Here is an 18,283-nt window from a genome sequence, read left to right as displayed (position 1 = left end):
AGTAATGACGATTGTTTTGGAATTACTTCTTTTTTTTTAATTTTAAATAAAATTATTCGACTAATATATTTGTTTGGCGGTTATTTCAAAAAAAAAAAGTTGGGTAGAGTTTGACAAATAATTTAATAAATATTTGTAATGTAAAATGAAAATAAATAAATAAATAAATAAGACAGTGTTTAATGAAAAAATAAAATAAATAAATATGATTTCTAAAAAAGAAAATCAGTTTCACTTGAATTAGTCAAAAGGAATAAAATATGGGCACTAAATCTGTCTAAAATTTATTTAAATATTAATAATTACTGTTGACCATAATTATTTTATTTCAATATTCAATGAAAATAAAAGATGAATTTGAAATGAACTGGAATCAATTATTTGATTCAATTTTACAATTTTGACATTTCCCCTTAAAAAGTAAAATTTTAGATTTGAAAAAATATTATTCTATTATCTACTCATTTTTTGGATTTAATTTAAATTATTAAAAAAATAAAAAGTGCAAAAGAAATATTCTTGTATAAGAAAAGAACGAAAAGAAAGAAGTCGAGGACTAATTATAAAATGTCAATAATGATTGGGGTGAGACATCTCCTTAATAAGCGCGTTTTAAAAATTATGAGGCTAACAACATTGCCAGCAAGTGTGTTGGCCCCCAAGGAGAGTGGATTGTGAGATCCCACAACAAATGGAGAGGATCGAAGTATTCTTTATAAGGGTGTGGAAACATTTAAGCGATTTAAAAACCATGGGGCTAATAGCATTTGCCAGCGAGGACACTGGCCCCCAAGAAGAGTGGATTGTGAGATCCCATATCGGTTGGTGTGCCAGCGAGGACGTTGGGCCACCAATGAGAGTGGATTATGAGATCCCACATTGATTGATGTGTTTTGTATTTGGTGTGCCAGTGAGAAGTGAGCTAAGCCAATTCGTTCTTGCATCGCCTACGACCAAGCGACGTATACTCGAGCCTTTGGCCTTGGTTTTAAGAGAAGGTTTTAGAAAACGAGGGCATAGAGAGATTTTTGAAAGAGACGTTATCTAAGCAAGCAAGAGAGAAATAACAACGGCTCACAGTATATATACATTTTGAGTCATTTCATGTCTGACAGGCCTAAACATGATATTTCAGAAATATCATGCTTTCTAGAAATACAAAAGTAAAACACTAGAATATGAGTATGAGAAGACATAAAGGGTTGGGCTTGTCATGGACATACAGCCATGGGCAACACGCCTTGAACGAGCATGACCGTGACACTAGGCTCCTCTTTATCTCTTATAAGAGTGTGAAAACCTCGAAACCTCGACTTACTAGACGCGTTTTAAAAATCATGGCGATACGTAACAAGCCAAATCATTCGGAGCTTGATTTTTTTTATTTTTTTATTTATACAACTTGACATTGATCTGAATAAGAGAAATTTGGTGCTAAAGTAGCTGCACTTTGGTGCAGCTGATATTAGCTTCTCCTTCTTTGGGTCTACTATGAACCCACCATAGCAGGTTGGTAAGTGAGTTTCCATCATCAAAAGCTTTCAAGTTCCTAATCTTCTGCAAGGCACCAGCTTTATCATAAACGCTTTCCATGCCATAAACAAAGCCTTTCCATCCTTCCCCAACTCCTTCTCTTCCCAGAGAAGGCAACGCCCAGTTCACAGCCTCTCTCACAAACCCAACATCTGATAGCAGCAGCTCAGTGATGGGCAACATCGGCAGCACCTGAATTCCAAGCCTGCACTCTTTCCATTCACCAGGACCAAACCATAGGCCACTGTCTCTCTTGTTAGACCACAACACTCCCACCAACCTGTTTTCCTTAACAAATTCTTCCTCGTACAAAGCTTGTCCTTCCCTTACTTGCCACCACATTTGGCCTGCTTTAATCTCCAGCGCTGCCAGCGTAGCGCCAATGGATACAAGGTCGGCGTCTCCATAGGCTAGCCCCACCAAAGCTGCAGAATAGTAAGCATTTACTGCTTCACTGATGCTCTCTTGACTCCGGCCATCCATGAACTCAGCCAATCCTGTACCCCAAGAGTGCAATTTATACGCATCAAAACATCTCAGCCTTGGGAACTTTGAATTGGATCGCTTGCTCAAGTTCATGATGTCTGCCATGAGAGCATAAACTTGAGGGCTGTACTTTCTCCCCCAAGCGGGGTCGATTTTCACTAGCACAGCAATGGCATAGAAAAAGTAGCCTAGAGTATGGTGGTGATTGTTATATATTCCAAATCCGAAGTCTGCACCAGAATGAAAGGACCCTTCTTTGCTGATAATTCCACCCCACTTTTCATCATATACAAAGCCATTCCCCTCCAGTGTCCCATTTAACCAAGGCTCAATTGCGCCCATTAGAAACTTTCGTATGTCTGGAAGTACTTGAAGATATCTCACTTCTTCAGCAATCACTGCCAACCTTGCTGCTCTTGCTATCAATTTCCCATATGAATAAGGAGATTTTGTTGTCATAGTTGTTGAATTTAGAGACTCAATATCTTTATCAAGTGCAGAAATGATATCAGTAAAGGATTCTTCCTCTACACCCTTCATTGAATGCCAGCTTACTAAAATAGGTTCTGGTTTCAAAGCCCATGAACTTCCCACCACACCAACCAGCTCACCATCTATACTTCTATACTTGATCTTATCTAAAATGACTACATCATTATCAGTACCTGCTAGGAGACGAAGATGCAGAGGGTGTGCAAGCATGAGCAAATCCCCCCACCCTTTCGTCTCCCATTTGTATTCCAAACAAAATGGCTTTGTAAATCGTACCTCGCCTGAGACAGGGTAACACGAACTAAACCGGTCAAGTATCGGTTCACATTCCGGGTCATTATTTGGCAATGCTGCAATTCTAATGATTCCTGCATATCCCCCAGAAGTAATCACAGAAAGACTATGCGTCAAATTGATGGGAAGCGAGGAGTAAATAATCCATGTCTGATTGTTTTTCAATTTTATTGTGTATTTGGTGAGTGCATTGTTAAAGGAAAAGGAGATGACTTCATGAATGGTGGAGATTGAAAAGGCGACCCCTTTGGAAACTGTGAAAGTCAGAAAGGGGCTTCCCCGGACGAGATAGAAACGGAGGTTGGAGGAAGGAATATCCAAAGTGACATTCAAATCATTGAATGAGGAGATTACATGAGATTTCTGGGGAAGTGGGTCTATTTTATCAGAGGGAGAGATGGTGAGATCAGGGGTGAAAACTTGGCATATTGAAGCAGAGTTGGAGGAGATTGATGGGTAGGAAACAGAAATGGAGGAGAGAGAGGATTTGATCAAATAAGGATGGATGAACTCAGGTTGGTCGCCATTATTGAGTGTAAAGTTCTGGAAGAAACTGTTTGTAGGGAGAGGAGCTGAGAGGAGTTCAGGGGAAAAGAAAAGTGAAGGATCAGGGAGGACTGTGGAGTGAGTTGAAGGAAATAGGAATGGAGTGGGTTCTGATGGTTTTTGAGAAGGCTCTGGCGGCGGTGACTGGGGGGGCTCTGGTGGTGGTGGAGGTGGAGGAGGAGGAGAAGTTGGTGGTGGTGGTGGAAGGCGCGGCGGAGGAGAACCGCGTTTCCCTTTGATAGCCCGCCTGAGTTCTCTTTCAATCTTCTTAAACATGGAATCTGCAGAAAGATTGAAACTTTTAGTATGATTGTGATTGAGATATACAAGGTATATACTCACTTTTTATAGTTTCAAACATGAAAGAATCCGATGATTGCAAGCTATGAACAGCCCATAGGTGTTTCCTGTCAAGAAAAGGAAGGGATCATGGGATCCTCCATTGCTTTACCTACAAAAGAGATCATCTGTGATTCCTTGAATCTAAGAGAATGAACATGTTGAGTGTACAACAAAATGAACCTATTTTTTGCAACACAATCTACACAGAAGATGCTTTTATTTATTTAAACCTGTTTAGTTAAAAGGTTCTTTTTCTTAATTTGTTCTTGCCAGTGATCTAATTTGGATTAGTCTTGATCCCACTGATTAAAGAATGAACCACAAACTATCCCAACTTTCTAGTTCTTAATGGCCACCCAACAAAGAATCTGGAGTAATTCATAGAAACAAATGCATTGATATTACAGTATGGATCATATGTAAAAAACAGTAATTTTTAACAGAACTCATCTAATACGTTCTCAGTGTGCATCTTTCCTTACTGTTTTCAGTATAGAGAGTAAGAACTCATTCCATGTGTCAATGGGGCCTGGCAAGCACCAGTGCACACAGTCAGCTACATTCTCTTTCCTAGGAGGAGAATAATGGTTTGGATGCCCATCTGGTCTCATCAGCATGGCTTCTGTTGTGTCCAACAGCCTGAATTGCAAGCCTCTCTTCATCCCCTCCTTTTCTGCTGCTTTAAATTCTTCCACCTGAGCCTTATGCAACTCAAACACATAACTTTCCCGCTTCGTCTCTTCCTTTGTAAATGGCCTTGTCCTTGCACAGTCCCCTCCTTTGTTCCATTCGCCATTTTCGAAGTGCGAGGGAGAAAACGTCCTCATTAATGTCATCCCTTTGTAGCCTTTGAGGCTCATAATCGTCCTAAAGGCAGTTTGGAAGACTTTCCCATAGCCATAGTAGTTCATAAGCTGTGTGACATTACTTTTCTGGCAATTGAAACATCCTATGATTCGACCATTTTCGTAGTATACTTGAGGGCGAAAGAACCACTGTCCTGCTGAGAAGACGACGTAGTCGAAAGATTCAATGGCGGAAGTCCAGGATTGATCTGCCTCATCCAAGTATAGATTCATGAGGCTGTTGGAGGAGAAACCATTCTGGTCTGCATCCTTGCTTTTGACCAAAAATGGTGACCAGAATCTTGCCACTGTGAAATTGTAATCAGCAAAGAACCACCTTTTGAAATCATATGTTAGGTTGTATTTAAGAGAAACATCTTCTGGATGAGATCCCTGCAGCATATGCAACAGACAATTAATAAAAGGGAAAGTTTTAAAGTGTTTGGAGAATGAGCTTACATTGGAGAGGAGACACAACAGCGACTGCATATGATTTCGAGCGACCGAGTCTCCAACGAAAGCAAGCGATTTCCCTTTAACAATTTCCAAGAACTGAGCAGAATCAAACAGAGGAAGCTCACATTCATCTGGCTTCCACCTCCACTTCAAGAATTCTCTGTCTGTTCTTCCAAACTTCAAACAGTTTTGATATTCAAACATCATGTCACAAGTGTCGTTCGTGTAGTATGGCTGCTCGGATTTCGGTACCCAACTGCCACGAAACAAGTCACATTGCTTCTCTAACTCCACTGTCTTCAAGCTGGTGGTGTTTTTCCAGATATTTGGCAGTGATGAAGGCAAGTTCTTGTTTGTAGACAAAGGAGGAATGATGGTAAGAAGAATCAGTGTCAGAGCAAGCAGAATCCCTTTGTGGAAATTCCACAGCACTGATTTGTTTCCACTTGGAGCCTCAAAAGTATGAAGCTTCATGTTGAGATACCAAATGTCTTCACTCATATATGATATAACTCTCTCATAGCATAGGTCTGAATATATATAATGGTTAGTGAAGGTCAATTAACCATTTCAAGTAAAGTTTCATACTTAAGCTAAATACTTGAAGCAATCATAGAAATAATTTCAATATTGAGACACCTCATAGCATAGGAGATGAATCATCGGCTTGTTGTGTGGTCTACAAGTGATAGAGGCTGTTGATGATTATGTTGGGAGCAGAGTGATAAAAACTTGGCGTAGCAATGAAGGTTTGTCTGTTTAATCATTGCTTCTTTGTAATGGGATATTGATTTTCTTTACACTGAGATTTACTGGAATAATGACTCAAATAATGGCTAATGAAGGTCAATGAACCAAGGTAGACTCTGAATTAACAACGTTTGTGAAAGAATAGAATCTTCTTGGATTAAAAAATATAGCCATTGGATTTTAGATTTTACATGCAAGGAGTTGTGATCCTTCTTTTGTTCTTGGCGACACGGTGTGGAGTAGAGCCTATATTGTAAGAGCTCAAATCCACTGCTAGTAGATATTGTCCGGTTTGGCCCGTTATCTCACTTCCAATTCCTATCTTAATAAGAGTGGGACTTTTACTTTTTCCGACCGCAACCAAAAACTTTCGACGTATGTGGTCTTTTCCGAGTATTTTATTGTATATTATAGTTATGATTTTTTCAGTTTATCTATCTATTGATCAAATAAATAGTCTTTGTTTATCTTTTCATTTTCGGATTCCTATCTAATGACCCGGGACGTAATTCGGGACGTGAAAAATAAAAAAAATTATTTTTTTTCCTTGCTTGGTTTTGAAATGTTCTAAAAATTTTATCTATTCCCCATCTTTCCTAACCTATGAAAAAAATACCCAAGTAATTGACAGAAACGGAAAGAGAGGGATTTGAACCCTCTGTACAAAAAACTCGTACAACGGATTAGCAGAGCCAACGTCCTCCACCATCTGGTGTCTGGCTCTGATACTATTTGTAACAGTCCAAGTCCACCGCTAGTAGATATTGTCCACTTTGACCCGTCGTCGTCAGCCTCACGATTTTTAATCGCGTTTATTAGAGAGAGGTTTCCACACCATTATCGTTCCTCTCTCCAACCAATGTGAGATCTCACAATCCACCCTCCTTGGGGGTCAAAGTTCCTCTCTCCAACCAATGTGAGATCTCACAATCCACCCTCCTTGGGGGTCAAAGTCCTCGTTGGCACACTGCCCGGTGTCTGACTCCAATACCATTTATAATAGCTCAAGCCCACCACTAATTGATATTGTCCGCTTTGGCCCATTACGTATCGTCATCAGCCTCACGGTTTTAAAACATGTCTGTTAGGGAGAGGTTTCATACCCTTATAAATAATGTTTCGTTCCCCTCCCCAACCAATGTGGGATCTCACAATCCACCCTCCTTGGTGGCCCAGCGGCCTCGCTAGCTCACCGCCCAGTGTGGCTCTAATACCATATGTAACAACTCAAGCCAAGCCACGTCACATATTGCCGTTAGCCTCACGATTTTAGACCACTGTTAGAGAGAGGTTTCTATAGCCTTATAAATAGTTCCCCTCTCCAACCAATGTGAGATCTCACAAATATAATGCTAAAAAAACATGGAACTCTCCTCATATCTCTCATCTCTCAGGGAAGAGATCATGAAAGTAATTGAAAGGTATATGAATGATTTGGAACGAGTATTAAGTCCATTAGATGTAAAGATCTACACGTATAAAATCTGATGATGGCAACTTGCATAATATTATCTCTACAGAAAGCAAAGGCAAATAACTTAAGTTGCTCAATGAAATTATGTTCTTAATACTCCTTTCACAATGCTAATTACATACATACAACTTATAAATGAACAATGATACAATTATACAAATCACAAAACAACAACAACATGAATTCAGAAGTAAAAAAACACCTTCAGGAAAAAGATTGAAAAATGAATAAGAACTGCCTCTTTCCCCATCTAACCAAACTCTAGCCTATCCCTGAATGATCTAATCCCTTCCATCTTCAACATCTCAAGCAAGAAATCACTCCAAGCATCAATGGGGCCAGGCAAGCACCAATGCACACAATCATTATACAAAGTTACATTTTCAGTAGTAGAATGACCGTACCTGCTAGGATGCCCATCCGGCCTCAGAAGCATAGCTTGAGTCGTATCAAGAACCCTAAATTTCAGCCCTCTTTTTCGTCCTTCCCTTTCCGCGGTCTTGAATTCCTCCATCTGAATCATGTAGAACTCCAGATCAGATCCCTCCAATTGCGTCTCGTTACTTCGAAACGGCTTCGTCCTCAAGCAATTCCCGCCCTGATTCCACAGTCCATTCTCGAAATGCGACGGCGCGAACGTCCTTAAAATCGTCATCCCTTTGAAATTCTTCAAGCTGTTTATAGCCTTAAAGGCGGTTCGGAAGGCCCTTCGATAACCATAATACATTCCGAGATCGGTTACGTTCGGGAGGAGACAGTAATGGCAGCCGACGATGCGGTGGTTTTCGTAGTAAACCATAGGACGGAAGAACCAGTGGCCACCGGAGATGATGATGTAGTCGAATTCGTCGATCTTAGTGGTCCATTCTACGTCGTACTCATCCAAGTAGAGATTGAAGAGACCAGTTTTGGTGGGGCCGTCGGTGTCCCCGATGGCGGCTCTGGTGAGATGAGGGGTCCAGAAAATGGCCATGGTGAAGTTGTAGCGTTCGTAACTCCATCTCTTGAAATTATCGTCCGCCGTGTACGACACATCAATCGGATATTCCACCTGAGAAACACCATCTTCCTCAATCCAGTGTCTCCACAATTAATCAAACAAAAATATTTTTTAATTATTAAAAAATTATCATAATTTTTATAGACAACTCGAAAAAAATGAAAAAAAAAATTAATATTTAAATAACTCAATATTAGTTATTTTAATTTCATAATTACATTTTTCTCCTTCCATTAAAAAAAAAAAAAAAAAGCAATATTATAATGAAAAATCATGATCCCTACTCACAATAGCTAATAATTATAATTAGTTTATTTTTAATTATATTTTGGATCTAATTCATCAGTCCCTTTAATAAAAGTCTTTTTTTTAATTTAAAAAAACAAATAATATAAAGGCACAAAAAAAGTTTGTTGGTCAAATGTTTGTAATATTTCATTTATATTCTGACATTGTCGCCAAAATTGTCAGAAAAATATATATAATATTTTAATTTAAATTCAGATTTTATTTGCTGCAAAGAAATTTATTTATTTTTATTTTTAAATATTATTCTTATGCCAGATGCTGCCATAAATGTCAAAACAAATCTATATTTATTTAACTAAAATGAGATACATATATCTTTTATTATTTTTATTTAATGAAATAATATGAAAGTGTGATTTTTTTTGTTAAATTATTTCAATAGAAATTATATGTAATGAAAATAGTTTTTTTAGAATATTTGAAAATTTATGAGATTGAAGAAATAAAATAAAAAAAAAAAAAAAAGGAACCAAATAAATAAAAAGTGAGAGTCTTAAGTAAAAGGTCCGAAGTTTGAATCCTCTCGAGGAGAAGGGAAAAAAAACAAGGCAGTTTATTTTTCGAGATGATTTTGTGATAATTTTTTTATTATTTTTCTAAAAAGAAATAGTTAGGTTAAAGCTCACTTTTCAATAAAATATTCATTAAAACAGTAAACAAGTTATTTATTAAAAACTGTAAATAAGTTAAATTCACTTTTCAATAAAAATATTTATTAAAAATGTAAATAAATGGGGCTAACATTAGCCAAAGAATATAATATTGTCTCTGAACCATTCGGACCCATTATTTAAGTGGGAGGGTTAACAAAAACTTAGGCAAAAAGTATAATCTTGTCCCGTGAACCCATTTGAACCCATTTATTTATGGGGAAGGCTAACAAAGATTTAAGCCGAAAATATAATTCCATGACCAAACTATACTAGAAGGGCTAACAAAGATTTAGTCTGAAAATATAATCTTATCCTGACTTACCTATCTATCTAACTGGAGGGGCAGAATATATAATCCCGGTGCCATCTATCTAAATGGATGACAAAGAGAGAGAGAGATGGAAGGGACATAGATGGTTCACATGCATGCCTCCACTCTACCCTACTTACCTTCTTCCCTTCTTACAACTCTTCAAAACATTCCCCTAACTTTCTTTTTTCTTTTCAAACATAATATAAAAATAATTCAAACTCGTTGTTTAATCATATATCAAAACATCATCTCGGAATAATTAACGTTTTTTACTTCTGGGTTACTTTTCAAACTCATGGGACTACGAGTTAATATGACTAATTAAGTCACACATAAATATGAATTTAAAAAGTTTAAAGTTGATCGTACCCGGGAAATAAGGCATATCAAAGACTGCATTTGGTTTCTTCCAACAGAGTCACCAACAAAAGCCAAAGATTTACCTCTCATAAGCTCAAGAAACTGGGAAGGATTGAAAATGGGAAGGTCACAGTCATCAGGCTTCCATCGCCATTGCATGAAGCCGCCATCAGGGCGTCCATATTTCATGCAATTTTGGTGCTCATGAATGGCCCAACAAGAGGAGCTTGTGTAATAGGGAGCATTGGGATTGGGTATCCATTCGCCTGTGAAAAGGTCACATTCCTCTTCTTGGATTGGCAATGGCTGAAGCTCTTCACCCTCTTCAATGCTTGAATATGAATCAGATGGGGATTTGGGAGAGCTGGTGAGGAGGAAAACAGAGTAGTAATCTACAAGATTGTATAACAGGGGAATCACTGTGAGTATCACAAGAGTGAACACTATGGCTAATGTTTTGTTAAGGGTGTAGTTTTTCCCCAAGGGAACCTCATTTCCATGGAGATTCATGGAGAAAAGCCTCAGAAATGGTGGAAAAGTTGAAGAGAAACAAAGATGGGGGAAGTTTTATAGTGATATGAGAGAGAGAGAGCAATGATTATAAAATCGAGAGAGGAACATAGTCTCGAGATTATGGATCCTAAGATGTGTCTAAACGAGTAGTATGTGTTGTATCCTCGGCATTCTCACTTCTTTCGATGGAGAAGAGGATCAGGATCTGACTTGTATAATTGATACTACTAGGAACGGAATCATTATGGCATTTGATTCGTCGATCCGAGATGTGTCTAAGTAGTATGTGTTGTGACCTCGAAAATCTCACTTCTTTCGATGAAGCAGGATCTGACTTGTATCATTCCTTTGTCTATCCAATTAAAGTTGGTGAAGGTTATGGCTTTTAGAAAAGTGGGTTATGAATAAAGGGTGATCTAAAGGGTTGGGCATTTCCTTGGCTGTTCTTTTGCTTTATAATAGGCAAACTCATGAGCCAAGTTTCTTAACCATTCCCTGATGAATAGCGAGAGGCATTGACTGAGCTAAAAAAAAGGTGAAATGTAAAGAATAAAGCCTTGAAAAGTTCAGACAATGGCAAGGGAGAGAGGCTCCATGAATGATAGATTGATTCAAACCCAATTTCATTTGGATTTTCCTTCACAAATAATGCTCTTTTTTTTGTTGTCATGACAGCTAGGTTGCTATATTATATATATATATATATATCATTGATTGGGTTGGTTTTATTTAACTTTTTGGTTCAATAATGTCTCTTCTTTCATTGTAGATAACTTTCATCCGTTCATCGTATCGATCAAGTTATACTTTCTTTTAGGATAATATTTATGGAAGTTTCATAAAGTAAACCATCCAACATAACATATCATATCCCACTAATAAAATTCAATAAACAGAAGGGAGAGTGATTAGAAATTGAAATTTAGTTGATTTTCTTAGTTCATCACGTGAAGTTTCATTGATTAGACAGCTGAAAATGATAAATCACTAAACCAGATATGATTTTGACGTTGATTTCAGTAAGGTTCTCCAATGATTTCATTCCAAGTTTGTCAAGTAACTGCATTTGATAATAAACTTACCATCATTGTTGACAGATTGGAGTAGCAATGAAAAAAAAAAAGGCGTTGCAAATTTGAGGGAATGGCACAACAGATGATGACAACTAAGGCTGATGAGAAAATACTACATAAGATTATCTCTCAAATGGTACCTTTGGCTCATCTCCGGCCGGGGTTTCCTCCGCCACCACGAACAGGCGGTGTTGAAGACCCATACGGAGCGGTGTTTCCAGGCGCAGCATGTCCCCCCACACCTCTGGATTGAGCATCATAGCCAGCTCCTCCCCTAGGTGCATCATAAGTAGGTAGCCCAGGCACATTGTAACCTGGTCCTCTTTGTCCATCGTAACCAGGTCTCTGTGAATCGTAAATGGATCCTCTTGCTCCTTCGTAACCAGATCCTCGTTGGGTACCTCTTGCTGCATCGTAGTTGGGTCGGGTTGCAGTAGAACCAGTTTGAGGTCCTGTGTATGCAGTCGCACCTGCACTGGATGCACCACCTGCAGTAGCAGGCAGCAGGCCACGTCCCTATTGCACGTTTTCAACAACAAATAATTAGAAAAAATAAAACGGAGAGTTTAAAGACCTATTAGACACTTTAAAAATTTTAGAAACTAAAAAAAGCACTATGCCTCTCGTCATCCTTCCTAGGGATATTAACCATTGAAATGTCAAACTAACATACTCATACATAGAGATAAATTTTTTTACAAAAAAACATAGCTTGAAAGGGAAATAAAAACGATGTGCAGAAACACAAGCCCAAATGAAACAGGGCCAAAATGACCAAGGATGCTCCAATGGTTAAGAATAAAAACAAAAGAAGAATTATAAAATAACGTAGTCGTGGATGAACAGTCCTGTTTGATGACAAACTAAAACCAAGTACCAAAAGCTAACCTAAATCTTCACGGTAAAGTCGTGTCTTCATAAAATGTGATCCAAATCTTGCAGTTCGTGTCATATGACATGTTCGAACAAAGCATAGGACCCAAAACTATAGAAGAGGAGTCTTAGATACGGTTGAAGGTGTGTTTACACTTCCATGGGCAACTAGCCAGCAGAAGAATCCGGCCTTTCGTGAAATGGAAGAGGAATGAAGCAAGCGAGGGAAAAAGGGAAAAGTATAGATGTGATTGGAGACCCTTTTTGTATGGTTAGCTTTGTGGCTCTTTTTGTTGAGCTGTATTTTGATAGGCCTTTTTGTTATCCTAAGAGTTTTTCTCAATGAAAACTTGGTTTCTTACTAGAAAAAAAATTAAAAGGGAGAAGAAAGTATAGGTTGGATTAAAACAAGTCTACTCCTCCTAGAGAAGAAAGCTTCCCACCAGAAAGATGAACATTTCTGAATCATCTCAACAAATGGATCCCAAAACCACGGAGACTCCGATCATGACTCAAAGGAAAGCCTAGATAAAACATGGATAGGAAAGAGACCTCATAGCCCATCAAAAGGTGTTTCTCCTTTTAAATCAAAATAGTAAGAAACATACAAAAAGAGAGTACTACAAATTCAAACATATCAACTCATGAAAACTAGAAAGTAGAATATGTGACTAACCTGGGCAACACCATAGCCGTCTTCATAAGTATTTTGTCCAGCTGGATTACCAGAAGCTTCTATCTCGTTGTTTTGGGTAGTACCATAAGGCCCACCTATGTGCAGTCGTCAGATATCAGTGGTCGATAAAGAAAAATTCGAGAAGGATAAGATAATCCAACAGAAAGTGAAATAGAGGCAAGCAAGAGTACCATGTCTTCTTTCTAGACTAGCAGTATTCGTCAACTCTGCCCTAAGCTTCTCCAGTTCCCTAGCCATAGTGATATAATTCTTTTCCATCACCTGAAGTGACTCAAGATGATCATTGTATAATTTTTTCTCATAGTCATAGGTCGCCCTGCAAGGTCAATAGCTAGTCATGGCATTTTACAAGCAAGAAACATAACCCCTGAAGCACATTATGATCAAACTCTGGTCCAGTAAAGGATAGACAATGCAGTAAACTTCAAAAAAATGAAGGAAAAACAGGTTCTAGTAGGGCTTTATTTTTCTTTTTATTTTATTGTGTGCGTGTGTGGGTCGTATAAGGAACTTTGTTTCATAGTAATGAACTACAGTAAACTTAGGAACATTACTCACTAGACACCTTGGCTTAACATTTATAAACAGAATACATAAGCCTTTAAGAAATAGTAAACGAAACAAGTCGAGCTAGGGCAGCCTCTATTACCACAAGCTAGAGGCCTAGTTAAAACTGCAAAGAAACTGAATTGAATTCACAGGAGATCCTACACATGAACTAACATACATAGTTATGTGAAATCCTAAAAAGTCCCTCTAAAGTTAAATGCTATACAGATTACGCACCTACAATGCTGATATTCCTGCCTCAAACTCTCGAGTTCTGACATCAAAACTGGAACCTGCTGCACGTCTCCATGGGCCCTCTGGAGGTCTTGGGTCAAATGTTGCACTCTCGTAATAAGCTCCTGCCTTGCTACAATCAAGTTCTGAGCATCTGATTTTGCTTGCTGCAACTCTAACTTGATTGGCTCAGCAGCTTGTAGTTCTGATTCCATCTTTGCAATCTTATCAGAAAGATTCCTTGCTTGCTGCTCTCTTTCAGATTTCACAGCTCCTATTTGAGCATGAAGAATTTGAAGCTCATGCTGCGCAGCAGCAAGCTCTTGCCTCAATGTTCCATGGGTAGCAGCAAGCCTCTGATTCTCGGTGACGAGTTTCTGCATCTCAACATGTTGCCCAGCTAGCTTCTGTTCCATTACTTCTGGAGGAGGCATCATGTCAAAGGGAGGAAAAGTACCGTGCGGAGGACGTAGCCCATGACCAAATGCTTCTGGATGCAGGACACCAGAACCTGGAAGAGGACGCCTTGCATGTGGAGGCGGAATACGACCTTTACTACCCATTTTCAATAGCCAGAAGTCACCTGCGTAAATCAAAGGAAAACCTTACCACAACTCCATTACTTTAATTGACTAACAACCAACTAAAATCAAAGAACCGGTGCTAACCAAGTAGCAAAAAGCTTGTATACAAATCATGCCACAACGATGCCAAATGCAACACAAACAACAATCACTTCGTAACCTAAATCTTAATGTGCAGCAAGAATACGTCCAAACCCAAAATTTGGCACGCTGTAAATGAAGAAAAAACACCTCTTGATTTCGCCAACGAAAGAAATCACATATTCCATCAAATAGTGCCGGAAAAAACTAGAAAATTGATGCAGGGGAACATGGGCGTTGTAGCCAAAAGAAAACTTTAGGGTTTTCGAGAAATTATAACGAAGATAAACATGACGTTTTTGATAGGTTTCTTTACCTGCAACAATTTGTCGGCACCTGAAACTCGTCGGCGAAGGATGAAATCGGAGAATTAAACAAACGGGAAAATGGCCTACCGGAGGAATTTCTTCGCCAATCCCCACTCCACTGTTCAGCAAGAAGAAGAAGAAGACCGGGGACTCGCAATGAGAGCCCCAATTTTAAAATTTTGGGAATTTTTCTTTTTATTTTTTCCCTATAATCTTTATTTTTATCAATTAAGATTAAAAATATCTTATTTTATTTATTTTCAAACTACACTTAATTTTTATATTTTAAATAAATTTTAAAGCTTTTTTTTTTTTTTTTTTTTTTTTTTTTTATCAAATTTAGTTATACCTACCGACACAAAAATAACTAATAAAATTTTATTCTTATTTTTAATTAAATATTAATTACGATTGAATTATACTCATATTAGTTCGAAAGTTTTTATGTGAATATTAACAAGTCCGTGAAAGACAGACCTCTCTCGCGTAATTAATTAATGTTATAAAATTATTAAAAATATTTTATTTATATCAAATTCTGATAACATTTTTCCTGCGACAAACACGACCGATCTTATTTCTAGAAATCATAAACAAAAAAACATTAACAAAATTTGCAACTTAATATATGAAAGATTTCTTTGTAATCTCTATGAAAGAAGAAACTAGAGACGACTTCAACCCAGCTGAGGAATGGTGGTTAGTGATTCCTTTATCTTCTCCTCTGCAAAAGAAAGATCTGTCATCCCTCCTTGTAGATACTTCTCATAAGCTGCCAAGTCGAAGTGACCGTGCCCGCACATGGCTGTGAGAATAACTTTTGATTCTCCGGTTTCTCGACATCGAAGAGCCTCTCGAATTGTTTCCGCTATGGCGTGTGTTGGCTCCGGTGCTGGTATTAGTCCTTCCGATCGAGCAAATTGTATAGCACCTGCAAACAAACAGAAACTCAGTTGTTGCATTGTTGGTCACTTATGCAGAGCCAAATTTTCAGTAACTGGTTTACTTTCCCGAGCGCCTATCGATTAACTTTCGGATAAAATTCGGGTACCTTGAAAGCATTCTGTCTGGGGAAGTGATACAGCTTCCAGAAGACCAACATTATAGACATGTGATATCAATGGAGCCATACCATGATACCGCAATCCACCTACCAAAAATGAGTAAGCCAAGATGATGATCAAGACAAGAGACAAAGAGTTCAATGAGTCGTATTAGTTTCGATAGCATATTATACATTACCAGCGTGAATGGGGTCGGGAATGAAGTTGTGACCAAGTGTGTGCATCTTCATCAATGGCGTCATCCCGGCTGTATCGCCATAATCATAAGCGTAAACGCCTTTCGTTAATGAAGGACAAGCTGCAGGTTCAACTGCTCGAATAACGGGGCTTATTTTTCCAGCAAGTTTCTCACGGAGGAACGGGAAGCTAAGACCTGCAAAATTCGATCCTCCGCCAGTGCATCCTATGATGACATCTGGGGTCTCACCTAAGGCTTCCATTTGTTTTAGACACTCTTCGCCGATGACGGTTTGGTGAAGCAAAACATGGTTGAGGACGCTTCCCAAACAGTACTTGGTATCAGCATTGAGAGCTGCAACCTCCACAGCTTCTGAAATGGCAATTCCCAAACTTCCAGGGCTTGATGGGTCAACTTGAAGAAATTTTCTACCTGAACCCGTAACGTTGGACGGAGATGGGTGTACTTTTGCTCCCCAAGTTTCCATCATCATTCGACGATACGGTTTTTGATCATACGACGCACGCACTTGCCACACCTAGTTAAGGAAACAAGATAAACTTCATGTGATATATTACAGAAGCAACCAAGAAGATGAGTTTTGAACCATTTTTCTAGCATCTTAATTCAACTGTTTCATAAATCACTTCGAGTTTATGCTACATATTGATCACAACAATGGCTTCTTACCTCGCAGCCGATACCGAACAAGCTACAAGCAAAGGCCAAACTACATCCCCATTGCCCAGCCCCGGTTTCTGTAACGACATTCTTGACACCTTCCTGTACATTATACCAAACTTGTGGAACAGCCGAGTTGGGTTTATGTGACCCAGCAGGGCTAACTCCTTCATACTTGTAGTAAATTCTAGCTGGTGTGCCCAGAAGCTTCTCTAACCTCTTAGCTCTAATCAGAGGAGTTGGACGCCAAAGCCCGTAGATATCGACAACTTCGTCGGGGATGTCTATGTACCGCTCAGCACTGGCTTCTTGCTTAATCAATTCATCAGGAAAGAGAGGCGACAAATCTTCAGGTTTGATTGGTTCAAAAGTCTTGGGATGCAATGGAGGAGGAGGTTTTACAGGAAGGTCTGCAACGAGATTGTACCATTGACGCGGGACCTCGACTGCCTTCAAATTAGGATTTGATGCTGCTTTTGTTCTATAACCATTTGAAAACCTCAAATGTCTTGGAATTCTCTCAAGTGAAAGACATCCTGAAAAGGTTTAAATTATCAAAGATGAGAGGAAAGCGGGAAGGGCTGAGAAGCTTAATATAACCATCCAAGCCCACCGCTAGCAGATATTATATTCTCTGGTCTTTCACTTCAAGGGCTTCCCCTCAAGGATTTAAACGCGTCTCGTAGCAAGAAGTTTCCACACATGTTTCGTTCCCCTCTCCAACCAATGTGGAATCTCACAATCCAGCCCTTTGGGAGGAGCCAACGTCCTCACTGACATACCGTCCGGTGACTGGTTCTTATACTATTTGTAACAATTCAAGCCCACCGCTAGTGGATATTGTCCTTTTTGGACTTTCCCTTCCAGGGCTACCACTCAAGATTTTACCGATGTGGGATCTCGAGACCAAAAACAGGAAAATGCAGTGATTCCAACAGGAAAATAAAAGGAAAAGTGAAATCCAGCAATAATCACACAAAACCAACAAAAAGCTTCCAAAAAACATCACCATTTCAAGCAAAAAAACCCAGACCGATACAGCTTCTCACTCACTCTCTTCCAAAAAGTGCCAGCATCTCAAGCAACAAACCAGACAAACTCCAATTCAACAGTGACAAATCCTGGGATCTTCCAAATAAAAGATCTAGCAAAGTTCCAGCAATTTCATCTCTAAAATGGTAACAAAAACAGACGAATTCGAAGGCAAAAACTCATACAACAACCTCGGTCAAAACTCAACATCACAAACACATACACAAAATCTCCAAACAAAGCATAATCAATATCCACAAGAAGTAAAATGAAAGGGATTCTAGGTTAATTTCATAAGAGCCGAAGTTCCAAACACAAATACAGGAAAGAAAAAGAGGAGAACTTAAGTACCTCCGCCATTGATGCCTGAAGAAATTAATGAAGCGACCATTTTCGAAACAGATCTTCAACCCTTTTCCGCGAAAAACAAAGAAAAGGGAAGCATGATCTGCTACTCGATGACTCCAAGTCAAACAGAGACCCCACGATGCCGAGTTGATCACGATAACTACTATTTTTTATTATTTTTTTCTTTAAAAAAAAAAAAATATATCTATATATAT

The 18,283-nt window shown here is 38.7% G+C and overlaps 4 protein-coding genes across 7 annotated transcripts; all 4 read right to left on the bottom strand.

Annotated features, from left to right (window-relative positions):
* Positions 1–1,060: 1,060 nt before the first annotated feature.
* On the bottom strand, positions 1,061–4,311 carry LOC111808695 (glucan endo-1,3-beta-D-glucosidase). The gene is made up of 3 exons (XM_023694834.2): positions 4,176–4,311; positions 3,694–3,802; positions 1,061–3,632 (listed from the first exon to the last, which is right to left on the bottom strand). The coding sequence occupies exons 2-3, from the start codon at positions 3,710–3,712 to the stop codon at positions 1,435–1,437; spliced, it is 2,217 nt and encodes a 738-aa protein (XP_023550602.2). The 5' UTR covers positions 3,713–3,802; positions 4,176–4,311; the 3' UTR covers positions 1,061–1,434.
* LOC111808696 (protein trichome birefringence-like 19) lies at positions 4,068–10,693 on the bottom strand. Of its 3 annotated transcripts, none has more exons than XM_023694836.2 (3): positions 7,623–7,780; positions 4,998–5,524; positions 4,068–4,931 (listed from the first exon to the last, which is right to left on the bottom strand). In XM_023694836.2, the coding sequence occupies exons 1-3, from the start codon at positions 7,636–7,638 to the stop codon at positions 4,155–4,157; spliced, it is 1,320 nt and encodes a 439-aa protein (XP_023550604.2). In that variant the 5' UTR covers positions 7,639–7,780; the 3' UTR covers positions 4,068–4,154. The 3 variants fall into 3 exon arrangements, with proteins under 3 accessions (XP_023550604.2, XP_023550606.1, XP_023550605.1); XM_023694838.2 differs by lacking the exon at positions 4,068–4,931 and adding an exon at positions 9,863–10,691 and having other exon boundaries at positions 5,376–5,524; positions 7,623–8,269; XM_023694837.2 differs by lacking the exons at positions 4,068–4,931; positions 4,998–5,524 and adding an exon at positions 9,863–10,693 and having other exon boundaries at positions 7,283–8,269.
* Positions 10,694–11,343: 650 nt separating this feature from the next.
* On the bottom strand, positions 11,344–14,867 carry LOC111808956 (protein FLX-like 2). 2 transcript variants are annotated; one of them, XM_087129528.1, is made up of 6 exons: positions 14,849–14,867; positions 14,774–14,808; positions 13,796–14,375; positions 13,180–13,325; positions 12,989–13,083; positions 11,344–11,955 (listed from the first exon to the last, which is right to left on the bottom strand). In XM_087129528.1, exons 3-6 carry the CDS (start codon positions 14,353–14,355, stop codon positions 11,587–11,589), a joined length of 1,170 nt encoding a protein of 389 aa, XP_086985654.1. In that variant the 5' UTR covers positions 14,356–14,375; positions 14,774–14,808; positions 14,849–14,867; the 3' UTR covers positions 11,344–11,586. The 2 variants fall into 2 exon arrangements, with proteins under 2 accessions (XP_086985654.1, XP_023550984.1); XM_023695216.2 differs by lacking the exons at positions 14,774–14,808; positions 14,849–14,867 and adding an exon at positions 14,461–14,618.
* A 398-nt stretch (positions 14,868–15,265) lies between these two features.
* On the bottom strand, positions 15,266–18,230 carry TSBTYPE2 (tryptophan synthase beta type 2). Its single transcript, XM_023695421.2, has 5 exons — positions 18,072–18,230; positions 16,698–17,224; positions 16,008–16,545; positions 15,817–15,915; positions 15,266–15,696 (listed from the first exon to the last, which is right to left on the bottom strand). Exons 1-5 carry the CDS (start codon positions 18,109–18,111, stop codon positions 15,443–15,445), a joined length of 1,458 nt encoding a protein of 485 aa, XP_023551189.2. The 5' UTR covers positions 18,112–18,230; the 3' UTR covers positions 15,266–15,442.
* Positions 18,231–18,283: the final 53 nt, after the last annotated feature.

Source organism: Cucurbita pepo, chromosome 13 (genome assembly GCF_057944985.1).
Source record: "Cucurbita pepo subsp. pepo isolate OVF chromosome 13, ASM5794498v1, whole genome shotgun sequence".
Lineage (NCBI taxonomy): Eukaryota > Viridiplantae > Streptophyta > Magnoliopsida > Cucurbitales > Cucurbitaceae > Cucurbita > Cucurbita pepo.
Note: the sequence above shows the minus strand (reverse complement) of the source record. Positions and strands in the feature narration are given on the sequence as shown.

Excerpts from the sequence above, each read along its gene's own strand:
- LOC111808696 (XM_023694836.2), bottom strand. Across the intron at positions 4,932-4,997 it reads TGTTGTGTCTCCTCTCCAAT|GGATCTCATCCAGAAGATGT; the intron begins GTAAGCTCATTC and ends CATATGCTGCAG.
- LOC111808956 (XM_087129528.1), bottom strand. The coding sequence starts at position 14,355 with ATGGGTAGTAAAGGTCGTATTCCGCCTCCACATGCAAGGCGTCCTCTT. Across the intron at positions 13,326-13,795 it reads CAGGAATATCAGCATTGTAG|GGCGACCTATGACTATGAGA; the intron begins GTGCGTAATCTG and ends TTGACCTTGCAG. Across the intron at positions 11,956-12,988 it reads ACGGCTATGGTGTTGCCCAG|GGACGTGGCCTGCTGCCTGC; the intron begins GTTAGTCACATA and ends AACGTGCAATAG.
- TSBTYPE2 (XM_023695421.2), bottom strand. The coding sequence starts at position 18,111 with ATGGTCGCTTCATTAATTTCTTCAGGCATCAATGGCGGAG. Across the intron at positions 15,916-16,007 it reads TCCCGACCCCATTCACGCTG|GTGGATTGCGGTATCATGGT; the intron begins GTAATGTATAAT and ends CATTTTTGGTAG. Across the intron at positions 15,697-15,816 it reads CCAGACAGAATGCTTTCAAG|GTGCTATACAATTTGCTCGA; the intron begins GTACCCGAATTT and ends GTTTGTTTGCAG.